Raw genomic sequence first — 12,789 nt, 5'->3', positions numbered from 1 at the left:
TTTGTTGTTGTCATTATGGTAAATTGAGTTGACCCAAAAGCCTTGTCTTGAAGATACTAAGATATTTTTCCTAGTTATAATATTTCTTGTTAAACGTTTGCTTGGGAAGTAAAGTCTTATTAATGGATCTAAATCTCAAAACATTATATGTGTAACTGAAAATAGATTATCATGTGCAGACACACAATTCTTTTGCAGCTCCTAACATTCATCTTTATCCCTTTAAGTCGTTAAGACCCATTTTTTCTCGGACATAAGAAAGTCCTGTTACAGAATTGGGTCCACAAAAATGGTTTTCAGAGGTTTGTCACTACTTGAGCATTTTTTACCTTTTTTAAGATTTGGATTTTCCTTCTTGCCTATATTTTTATATCAAGAAACAGGATGTTGATAATATGTAGGAAAGCCTGTGACGGCTTTGATTATTAAAAATACAAAACCAAAATTTATCAATGTTGCTGAACTCTGCCTGCACAAAACAGGTTTCAGGAATTGCTCTACTTTATAAGCAGTTAGCATTTATTAACTCTTTTGGTGTGATCTATAGTCATTTAGATCATAACTAACTTCAGTTACAGTAAGTATAACTACATGTATCTTCAGATTTTTTATTTAAGATTTATTTTTACTTCTTTATGCATATAAGAACTGGGGTGTAGGTCAGACGTATGGGGGGTAAGAGGATTCATCAGAGACAGAGTGGGGAGCAGAACAGGCAGACTGACTGAAATACACTGCTGAGGGGAGCGGCTGGTGAGACAGGAGAGGTCTGCTGTGCCATGTGGGTTAGCTCCCTGGCTGGGCAGTGGCTGGCAATGGCTTGATAGCGCTGAGACTTTCACCCCTGTGTTAAAGTCTGTGTTAAACACCCCTGTGTGAAAGGAGGCCCTCTTCAGATATATTAATAAAAGCATCAAGTGCAGTGCATGGAATTAATGAAAAAGGAAATAAATATGTACAATTCGATATTTGTTTTATAAAGTCATGCGCTATCATAATTCTTGATTGTTCTTCCCTTCTTAGGCTTCTCATTTCTTTTGGGGATTGTGGGCTTTGATTCAAGCCAAATACTCCACTATTGAGTTTGATTTCCTTGGGTAAGTTTAATTTTACCTTATTTGTTACATTTGTCTGTACTTTCTTTGGGTTAAGATTTAGAACTCAGGGGACACTGAAGTTACTATTTTCAGTCAAATATAATAAAAGTTGGATACATTTACTAATTGGTCTGTGAAGAAATTTGATATAATCTGTTAAAAGCTCTAAGTGTTAGAAAAGTGTCCAGTAGGTGGTGCAATAAACTAAAAATATGTCCTTTGAAACCTTAAACTTAAAAAAATTCAGCTTAGAGGGTGAGTGGAAATAAATGAAGGATTAAGTTTTTCAGCTTTGACTAATTCTGTTGTTACTCTCTTTCTCACTAGGTATGCAATTGTTCGTTTTAACCAATACTTTAAAATGAAGCCTGAGGTTACTGCATTAAAAGTGCCTGAGTAAAGAAGAGATTTAATTATTCTCAAGTAGCTGAACAATGCTTGTAAATCTTTTCTTAAGAAATCCAAAAAGCCAATATTTGTTAAAATTCTGTTATTTAATTTGGTTATCTTGCTTTACGAATTATGCCTCTAAACAATCTATTTTTTAAATAGGCTGAATGATGTCAAGAATATACCTACAGCTATCAGTATGTGGTGGATTAGAAATTTGTTAAATCTGCAAAAAGGTATAAGGATGCCAGTTTAATCCTTTCTTTGATAATTTAATCTGTGTTATATGTGAATTATTTATTATGAATTTAACATGTTCCTGTGAATGCGTTCATCTGTTTTCATTAGTCTGTTGAGTGTAAACAATGAGAATATTGCAGAGAAAGTTTGTTTCACTTTAATAAGATTAATTTTAGTAAAATTCTAGATACAGTGTAACCTTTTTATTTTCATGCACTGTAAGTAAAATGAATCATTTACTCTTGAAATGCCAGGCACTGGTATAGATAACTTAGGATATTCATAGAAAAATACCTGTTTAGGAGGGTGAAATACGTTCACCATTTATGCTAGTGGTACATCTTTTTGAACTGAGTATTGAAAAGGTTTCTTTTTAGGGAATATACTTAGAATTAAAATCCCCCTCCCTACATAGTCTGGCATATAAATATTAATATTTACCATATAATCCTGGAATAGATATGATTTCATGTTACCAACATTTGCATTAAATAATATTTTCATATACTAAATATGGTCCTTTAAGTTACTAGTTTGATTTAAAATTTTCATTACATCAAATTGTTCCTAACTAAAAATTTTGTTTCATTTGTTGAGATTTTCTGTGTTTCATGTGTTATTAAATGGTAGCTAGTAGATAAATTGCTGATTTTTGAAGCAAAGATGTTTATCATACTTGGGAACAAGAGAATGTCATTTAGACAAATTCCTTACCTCTCCAGATTCATTCCTTTTGTTTTGGTTTCATGGTTTAGTTAGGTTTCATATCTTTAGAATAACAACTGATTACTTGACACACGTAGAGTCAGAGAAATATGTTGATGTGGTTAAAAGAAATAAGGAACATTTAGGGCATTGATCTTGTACATTTAAAATCTGATACAAAAAATGTGAATTAAGCAGAAATATGTAGGAGGGCTTCTGTTTTGGTTTCTTTTGATTTTGCCTTACCTTGAATTTTAATTTTATTTAGGTGTGAGTGTGGGGCAATTATATGGAAGGGAGTTTAGATCTTTGGGATAGATAAGTAGGCTTCAAATTTTGAAAACTGCTATATGGAGCTGAGCAGTGATGGTGAACTTTACTTAGAAAATTAGTCTGACAAGCTTTGCACTTTGGTCACATAAGTGCCCATGTACAAAGTTGGCTTAATGGATCTGCATATTCCAAATATGCAACTACAAATTTATCCTCTGAACTCTTCTGGGGAGCCTGATGTATTATTCCAAATGACTTAATTCTCAGATAAGTGCTTTAAAATACTTGGATTATTTCAAGATGTTTAAAGCTAATAAAGTAGGTAGAAACACTTAAAGGCCATTTTAAATGGTAAATTCTAGTTACATAAATATTAAAATCTGTCTGTGTCTGTAATAGTGTTAGACTAAGACTGGGATTTGTGTTCTACCTCCCCAGTGTTACAGATACTCATTTCTGTCTTTATAAACCATAGTACTGTAGAGCAGTAGGATTTTACATTATTGCCTAAATGAATGGAACCAATTAAACATTATAACTTTTTATATAATGTTAGAGTGAACTTGAAAAAACTGGTCTTAGTGGAATTTTCGTCTGTGTTTGGAAAATTTTCTTAGAGCGATGAAGAAATGTAATATTCCTTCTTCTTTTCCTTTCTTTTTTGTTTTGCTCTCTGACTTCTAAAGTGAAACAGTGTATATCGTGGAGAACTAGAGAGGAGAAAAGATCATTTTTCTACTTTACTCCCTATTCAAACTATTTTGAATAGCAATTCACTGAGCCATTGCTGGTAGACTGCTTGCTGCTAGCTGTGATACAGTTGTAAGAGTTCCAGAGAGATTAGAGAGATTCAGGTAAAGGGGCATGTAAAAGGGTTAGTAAAGGCTTTCTCTCAGCCGTAGGAGGATGCAGTGGATCTTGGGAACAAAATAAGAAATTTAAGATATTTCTCCCACTCTTTGGCTAGATGTTGGAGGCTGCGATGCTCTGCTTCCTGTGTAGGTTTTTGGGATCACGCTGCAGACTGATGCTTCCTTTTTAATTGACCATTTAAGGGATTCTGAAGGAAAAACATCCCTCTAAAATAGTGCTGTGGCTTGCTGTCTGTCGCCTTTTATGTTAAGCTAAGGAAATTGAATGCCTTACCTAATAACTCAACTGGTTGGGAGTAAACTCATTTTGTAAATATGAAAATGGTTGTTAGAGAAGTGGCATTCATGTGTACTCACTGTTAGTCAATAGACCATAGTGGCCTGGATGCTTTAACAAGCAAAATCCCATAACTTTTTTTTTTTCTCTTTATTCCTTACTCATGTATGATCTTACCTGCCAGTAACATTTGATTTACCCCCCTCTTACCCATGCTACCACCATTTTCTGGAAGTCAAAGAGATGTGGTAGTAATTTATATTGTTCACATGATCATTTGAGATCATTATGAGCACAAAACTCATCAACTAGGTCTGCCTGGAATGTATATAAAACAGTGTAAATAAAAATTTGTAAATTAGTGTGAAATGTATCTTGCATATGAGATCGTGTATTGTTTGCATTCTGTTCCCTTTTGTAGAACTTTTTCTGTAATAAAGCAATCCAGCTCTTTGGCTTTAGACTGGAAATAGCCAACATACCTGGCTGCACAGTGGGATAACAAGAGGAACTGGAAATAGGGCTTATCTGGTTTTGTTAATGTCACTAATTTATTTAGCCTCTCAGTGCCTAATATGACTTTTCTCCATTCTTTCGTTGGTCATTAGTTTTTGTGAAGGTATTTCTTGCAAGCAGTAAATTAATACACTGTTAGAGCTCCGTTTCTTGAGTCATTATTCCCAGCTAAAGCAAATGAAAAATACACTGATCACAAACTTCTGAAGTATTAATCCTTTGCTATTTTCAAGGTTGTTAAACCTTTTTCTACAAAAATAACCCTTGAAATTTTATAGACCTCAATGTGAATCTAAGTCTCATATTTTCAAAGAATATGAAAAATAATAGCTTTTAGCTTATACTTAGATATGCTTGTAACTTAAGCATATCTCAGTAGGTTTCCCTAAAGTTGTTCACTATGGGATTGTAAAAGACAAAAAGCATAAGTAATCTTTTAATGACTCGTATTTCCATTTTTACTGAACTAAAAATATTTACTTTAACTTAATAAATGTTAAGGCTTCAAATTTAAAGAAAAAGTTCTCCCTAAAAAGCTCAAGTCGTTAAATACCTCTACTTTTACAATTATATAGACTTTTTTTTTAATATTACACAAAGCCTACTGTACCATTTCTTAATTCTTTCATAATGAGAATACTGTCAGTTTGCATTTCTGCTTTAAATTGCTTCTAATAAGCATTTTATACTGCATTCCAAAGTGATATAGACTTAAGCTCTTTATTAATCACTCATTCAATTGATAGACAAAGTCAACAGTGCTTTATGCTAGAAGGAGAGTTTTGTTATTGGCAGCAACTTGCACTACTTTATACAAAAGGCAAGTGGTAGTAATTATTATGCATAAAGGAATATTATAAAAATGTGGTAAAGCCGCTTTATCTTTATTTCAAAATTGATTTGCTCTGATTTTTCTTTAGTTCATTAGATTTTAGAATGTCCTTTGGAAAGTTAGTTGCATATTAAGGCAATCTTTTTTAAAAGAAAGATGTTGTATTGAGCCACCTTTTTTTCTCTCTCTTACATACCACTTGTGTGGTTAGTTTTGTGTTGGGTTTGATGTCTTTGGATAGGAAAGTGTATCAGTTACTTTAAATAAATTTTTTCCCATCTTTGAAACTTCGTCTGTAAATGTGTTGATCTGAAAGAAAATGCTTGGGTTTGCATTAGTAGAAAACTGAAATTATATAATTAGGTTTTTTCTGAACACAGTTCTTAACCTAAAAATGTTCATTTTTGGATCATTATTTGAAATGCACAGAACATTTCAACTACTTGAATGGAGAAAAATGATAGTGCTTATAGAAAATACCTTTTTGTATTTGATGCATCTTAAATTCAAGTTTTTAGGTAGGTTTCTGTCCTGAAATCTGCTTTCACTTTTTTTCTATACTGAATTCACTTACTATGCTACTGATGTTATCAAATAGCAGGTTAAAATAAAATCTGTGTTCAGTATGAATTCTATAGCATAACAAGTTATGAAAAACTTGCTCTGTAAAATGTTCTTAGTCACTAAACAGACATTTTTATTTATATCTTCTCCATTAATGATATATAGGTATCATTAATCATAACAAAAACACTTAATAGGTATTTATAAGAAAACAATACATACTGGATTTGGACTAGCTGACTGATTTAAATTGTCCTATTAAATTTCAAAACTCTTAATAAAGGAACTTTAATAAAGGAACTCAAAATGAAGTTTGAGACCCAGTGACATCCACATAAACTCATTCTAACGATCTGGAAAAGAACCCCCCAACAGCATTGGAGGAGATGAGAACATTTATTTGCCATGATTGTGGTGTTTGCTACTTCCATTTAGGTAGTGACACACATAATTGTCCAATAATCTGAAGAAATTTCCTTTTACTTATGTAAACTCTAAAATTACTATAAATTGGTCGATTCGGCAAAGGAAACTAACTGTACTGTATTTAGGAGCCTTTGTACAGATGGGCAAGTTTCCATGATATGAAGTATTTGCATTTCACAATATACTATTAATATAAGGAAGAAGACATGGCATTGCTCCATGTTCTTAAACAATTTTCTTATTCAGTTTCTGGAGAAAAAAGCAAAATGAGTATTTGTCATTGCGTTAACTGTATGTTGAATTGGAAAATTGTGGCATAAAGCTTAAATTTGTGTTTATCAAATGTGAAACAGAGTATTATGCTGCTCTTGTATATACTGTAAGTGCTACACACTGTCTCAGCACTGAAAATGTATTGATACCTCTCAGATGAATGCATCTTTGATGTAGGTGTTTTGATAGGCCTCAGAAAGTATCTGAGTGTCTGAGAACTTGTTAATCTGTTTGGTAATGAAGATACTTCCTGTTTTTCTTGCATATTTTCATGTTTATAATTTCTACATTTTACTACTGTTAATTTAAGTAAAAATTGCTTAGTGGGTAGAATGGGGTTGCCAGTGAAGAAAATTGAAAACAGCCTCATTCATGTAACTGCTTAAGTAAAAATACATTTTTGCTTATATGTTCATAAATTTAATGATGCTGTTTATATTTCTGTTTAAATGTGTGATGTTTAGGCTGTATTTCTGTTTAATAAGGCCTTTCACCATTGATTAAATGAAGGAATGTATCTTTTTGAAGAGATTTATATTCTGTAAATAAAAATTGGCTGTAACAATAAAGTCGGGTTCTAACTGCCGTGTATTCATGAATCTTGTTACTTCAACTCATTTTGTGTAGTTTTTCTTTTGTAGAAAACAAAACTTTTCAAAGTGGTTTCATAATTACAAATACCTTACATCATTATAAATACCTTACAGAGTAGCAGTAAGTAGTGGGACTTCACTCTATATCTGAATAGTTAGAAAATGGCTATAATCAGGCAAATAAAATAAAAAGACAATATTTGATCTTGGAAAGAGCTAAACCTGGGAAATGACTATCCCAACTTTTTTGAGAGAATCGGATACGGGAGGGTTACCTTTGGAGAAGGTGAACTTCACTCTTTTTTGTTTTGTTTTGTTTTTTTGGTTATATTCTCATGTGGGGTTTATTTTTAAAGTATTTAGTTGAGCCCAAATTAACTTATTAACTTAGATGGCTTTGTTAAATGACATTGACTTTTTAGAGGTGACCAAAATTCAGTGGTTTTAGTATCATCTAGCCTCACAGCAGCTTTTCAAGCCCCACTCAGACTATTTCAAAAACGTTGTGGCCATGACATTGACACAAGTAGTAAAAGGTTTTTTTTCTCTGTGGATGAATTTCAATGGAAATTTGTAATTGTTTTTCTTATTATATTGTCTACATGGCAGTGAAACCCAAGCCAAGCATTATTAACATATCAGAACTTTAGGTTTTAAAGTGGCCATCAATAATTCATTATATAGGTAACGATCTAGTTTTTTCTAAAGATTTGGCATTTGCATTAGACTATCTCCTCTGACCTCCTTAATCCAACCAGAATGTCACAAAAGAGGAATCAATCTAAAACTATTCTTTGACATGCCAAGTATTTTTACTATATATATTCAACCAAAATCATGAATCAAATATTCTAGTCCCTAACTGCAGTTTCTAGCTGGTTTTCTAAACTGTTTATATTGTGAATCTTTTTTTAAAAAGATTTATTTATTTATGCATACAAGAACTGGGGTACAACAGGCCAGAGGTGTGGGGGGCGGGGTGAAAAGATTGACCAGGTGTGGGGAACCTAACAGGCAGACTCTATGAAATACACTGCTGAGGGGAGCAGCGGGTGGGTCAGGAGAGGTCTGCTGCGCCATGTGGGTCACCTTCCTGGCTGGGGATGGAACTTGTGCTGCGGTAGCTGCCGATAGCTTCATAGGTTGCGTCAACCCCTTGTGCCACCAGGGAGGCCCCTATATTGTGAATCTTAGTAGTTGAAAAAGTAGTCTCATAAAAACACTATTTAGTAATTAGTTAATAAAGGATTGCCGGGCCTCCCCTGGTGGCGCAGCGGTTGAGCGCTGGGTTGCGAAGCTGCCCGCAGCCTCTCCAGCGCCGGTTAGATCCCCGGCCAACGGAGAGGGTCCCACATGGCGTGCAGACCTCTCCTGCCGCCCGCTGCTCCCCTCAGCAGTGTACTTCGGTCCTTCTGCCTGTTCTGCTCCCCGCTCTGGCTCTGGTGAGTTCTCTCGCCCACCCGCGCTTCTGACTATACCCACTGCTTGTATGAATAAATAAATAAATCTTTAAAAAAAAAAATAAAGGATTGCCATTTTAATTTCACCACATTTTAAGAATCTAACTCAAACCGTTCTTTTTTCCCCCCAGTTTTGTAACACTTGGGGAAAAATGTAAAATTTCATTGTGCTTCTTGCAAGTTTTTTTTTTTTTTCTTCATTACATGGAAGCAGAAGGCTGTGTAGGTGCCTTGTAAATGGCTGTCTTGGTGACATCCTTAACAAGAACCTAAAGCAATCCTGCTAAAAAAGAGTTTTGATTTCCAGCTTTGAAACATTTTAAAAAGGAAAATTAACAGGAAAATGTAACCACTTGGCCACATTTGCCAGGGAGATTCTTCCCTTGGTTGGAGGAGCACATTATCTTTGCCACCTGATACTGTATTGACATCAGCTCATTTTTCTTTTGCAATAAAAAAATTTAAGCCAAGTGGGGGTTACTTGCTAATGGTACCAGTCTCTGTAAAGATTGAATGGAGTTTAGTTTCTGTTCTTGTTCCTTGTCAACTCAGGATCTGTGGATATAGCCAGAAACTTAGAAGTAAAGTGTCCTGTTGTTGAGAGACCCCCAGCTGGGTGGCAAGAACTCCCACTCAGTGACTGTGGGTGTTGTGGACTTCATATGCTCATTTTTAAAATGCTCAGCTTAAAGAATAAAGAATATTCTTAAAGACTATAGTCTCTTTTAGATCTAAAATGCTGGATTATAGTAACCATACACTTGAAAATATTTCATATGAAATTTGGGACTCTGATTTTATTGTCACTCTGGCACACCACTTCTTTTCCTTTGTTGTCCTGACCTCCCTATTTAAAATTCCCCAGAAGGCACATTAGCGGTACCTCCTGTACAGCTACATCTCATCTGAACAGTGATTTCCACAGGGAGGCACTTTGTCTTTGAGCGTTCAGATTGAGTTTACTTTTCCTAGTCTTTTATATCTGAACTATTCCAAAGTAGGGGCCATAGCCATCTAGTTTTTGTCTGGTGTTATGGACTGAGTGTGTTATGGACTGAGTGTGTTATCCCCAGAAGTCATAGTTGAAGTCCTGTCCTCTAGTATGGCTATTTAGATTTGGAGATAGCCCTCCAAGGAAGTATTCAAGGTTAAATGAATTCGTAAAGATGGGACCTTGATCCCACAGGATTAATGTCTTTATAAAAAGAGACACCAGAGGGCTCATTTGCACTCTTTGGGCACACGGACACAGAGGAAAGGCCACGTGAGCACAAGCCAGGAAGAATTCTCATGGAAGCCTAACTGTTACCTGGGTCATAGACTTCTAGGCGCCAAAATGGTGAAAAAAATTTTTTTCTATTATGTCACCCAATCTACTATTTTGTTAAGACAGGCCAGGCTAAGATGGTAGGACTGTGGACTATCTTAGGATGTGTGTGTGTGTGTGTGTGTGTGTGTGTGTGTGTTGGGTGAGGTTTAAGGAATGAGCTCACACAAACATTAACTATTTTTACAAGGTACTTTTCTTCCTCACCTTAACTGAGAACAGCTTTCTCTTGAGAATAACACTTAGTCCCTAGAGCAAAGGCTGCTCTTTCCTTCACGCCTGTGTGCAGGGCTTAGGGCACTGTGGCTATTTTAGCTCCCCAGGGGTACTGCTTTCCAATACACACTTGCCTTCCGTGAGGTTCACAAAACACGCCTGGGCCACCCCCAGCTTGTCCTTAATGTCATTTCTTCTTATCCTAGTTACGTCTCCTTACTCATGAAAGTCTTCAGTATCCAACACACATGCGATCATCATCTTCATCCCACTTCTGCTCTCACCACAGACAACTTGACTGTGCTTAAGAACGGACTGTGCAAAGAACGTCAGGCTGGACATTCAAAGTTCATGCTCTTCCTTGCCATTTCCTGTCAACATCCTATCTGCATAGTCATGGTCTGTGCCAGTTCATCACCTGAGAACTTTGTTATGCCAGTCCTCGGCTACACTTTTCTGTCCACACATTCCTCCCGTGGCCTGTCATTATTAACTAGCCTCGACTCCTCAGACTCCTCCAACCCTCCGGCCAAGGAGCTTCAATAGCTGAGCCCCTCCGTTTTCCTCCCAGTAAGGGCCAGTCAGTTCTTAGGCTTGGGAAGATCCAACTATGCACCTCATCCACTCTTGCCCCTGGGTGGCCCTGCTGGGTGACATGACTTTGCTAGTTGATGTACCTTCAAAGCCTCCGAGGTAGTCTGCTTCAAGAGCAGTTGGCTTCCAGAGCAGAGGGTTTAATTAATCACACTGATGTGTTGCAGCAATGGCGTCACCGTTGGTCCTAGAAAAGCCCCTTTAGTTTGGTCTTTCATTTGCTGATTCCCTTTTTTATCTACATCTTCCACTCCTAGTCACTTGCTCCTTTTATTGTGAACCTTTTTATTTGTAGATTTACAATATGAATAGATTTCTGGCCATTTATTTTTACTTAAGATGACTAATACTGTATTGGTGTCATCCTTATTCTCACATCCCCCCCCCCCACAAGTATTATAAAGACTAATTTCTGGGGTTGAGCGCCACGCTGTGAAGCTGTCCGCAGCCTCTGCAGCGCGGGTTCGATTCCCGGCTGGTCAGGGAGAAACCCACATGGCGTGGCAGACCTCTCCTTGCCCACTGCTCCCCTCAGAAGTGTATTTCAGTCAGTCTACCTGTTCTGCTCCCTGCCCTGTCACTGATGAATCCTCTCTCTCACACACATACACACCCCGCGCCTCTGGCCTGTACCCCAGTTCTTGTATAAATAAATAAAAAATCTTAAAAAATAGATTAATTTCTGTTGCTGTATGAATATGTACCTTTAAGATAGTGTTTCCATCGTTGCGTAAATACTTCATAGGACACAGCACTTTTCACCTGCCCTATCTCTTAGTGATGGACATGGGCTCCCTGCAACTCTGCCACCAGCAACAAGATGAAACTTCTCATAATATATCTGCTAATGGACGTGAGAAACAATTCACGGGGATATGTCCAAAGAAAAGACTTGTTGGTCATAGAGTATATATTGATTTGGACCAAGAAGTGTCATATTGCTCTCTGGATTGTCTTATTGTTCCTTTTATCAATGAGTAACATCTGTACAGCTGTATCTATCACCACCTGTCTCATAAAGAAAACATATATTGTGTCAGTCTGTTACTACAGTTTTCCTAGTTTTATTTTGTTTCATAATCCTATATGCTGATAAATCTTTTTTTCCCATAGCTTATGTTCTATTTTTTTCTATTTCTTAGCTCTGACAAATGTTCTTAAACATATTGTGTACCCTTTAATTCTGAGTCTCTTGTCTTTTTGTTGGTGAGTTAAAGCATTTACTTTCAATTTTAAATATTTAAGTTCTCTCAGTATTTCATATTATCTATTGTATTATTTCTTTTTACTTTCTAATTTTAGTTTCACTTTCATTTGTATATATAAAATCTGCTGTTGCTGAGTTAAAAGTTATATAGTCTGTTTTCTTATTGTGTGTGACCTTAATTTACAAACCATGCTCATTTTTATTTATCCTGACAAGGTAAGTATTTGAACTTAATCAGTATCTGTGGCAGATTTGCAAAAGTGCTGCTCAGATCTCCCTTCAAGAAAGAAGTTGCTTTTGTGCAGTGTGATAAACTGACAGCTCCCTCAAGCTGTGCCTCATCATTCAAACTGACACCACACTCCATTCAGGGTAGCCCCCATCCCATGATGGGTCAAGGACTTAGCAACTTCCTATATGGTTCTCCTCCAGAGGGTGCCTTTACCTTGGAGCACCCCATTGATCTGGCAGAGACTTTAATCAGGTCCGTTCTTGGTCTGGAAGATAGCTGGATATGGACAGCGACTGGATTACTGCTCCCCTCAGTGTGGTTTTGAAAGACAGTGCTAAAGGAAAGTATTTCTGGGGGACAGAGCTCTTGGTGGTCCACAGCACATTCACTTCATGTGGAAGGCCGCTACACTGTACCACACCAGATAAGGCTGGTCAGAGATGGAAAGAAAAAGGACTGCAAGATTGGTGACAGGTCTGAGACAGAGACCTGTGGATGGATATATGGAGAGGGCTAGAGTGTAAAGCTCTTTCTATCCTATGTGAACACGCCCCAGAGAGACTCTTATCAGGGAAGAGGCACTAAACAAAATAGGCTGTTGACACTAGCGAGGGTTTATCACTAGCTGCTCTAGCACACATGAAGGAAGTTAGAGCACATGAGCAGTGGTAGAGACTAAGTTGGGGTGTAACTGT

At 36.5% G+C, this 12,789-nt stretch overlaps 1 protein-coding gene across 1 annotated transcript in view; it reads left to right on the top strand.

The window, feature by feature from the left end:
• The window catches only part of ETNK1 (ethanolamine kinase 1), a gene marked incomplete at both ends in the record, with an annotated part of 39,858 nt that extends 38,361 nt beyond the window's left edge, over window positions 1-1,497 (top strand). The window contains 2 exons of the mRNA XM_084255817.1: window positions 1,024-1,097; window positions 1,425-1,497. Coding sequence (XP_084111943.1) covers window positions 1,024-1,097; window positions 1,425-1,497 — 147 coding nt within the window. The remainder of the gene's footprint in view (window positions 1-1,023; window positions 1,098-1,424) is intronic.
• Between the last annotated feature and the right edge of the window lie 11,292 nt (window positions 1,498-12,789).

The sequence above is a fragment of the Talpa europaea genome, assembly GCF_964194135.1.
Source record: "Talpa europaea genome assembly, chromosome: 15".
NCBI classification, from domain to species: domain Eukaryota; kingdom Metazoa; phylum Chordata; class Mammalia; order Eulipotyphla; family Talpidae; genus Talpa; species Talpa europaea.
Note: the sequence above shows the minus strand (reverse complement) of the source record. Positions and strands in the feature narration are given on the sequence as shown.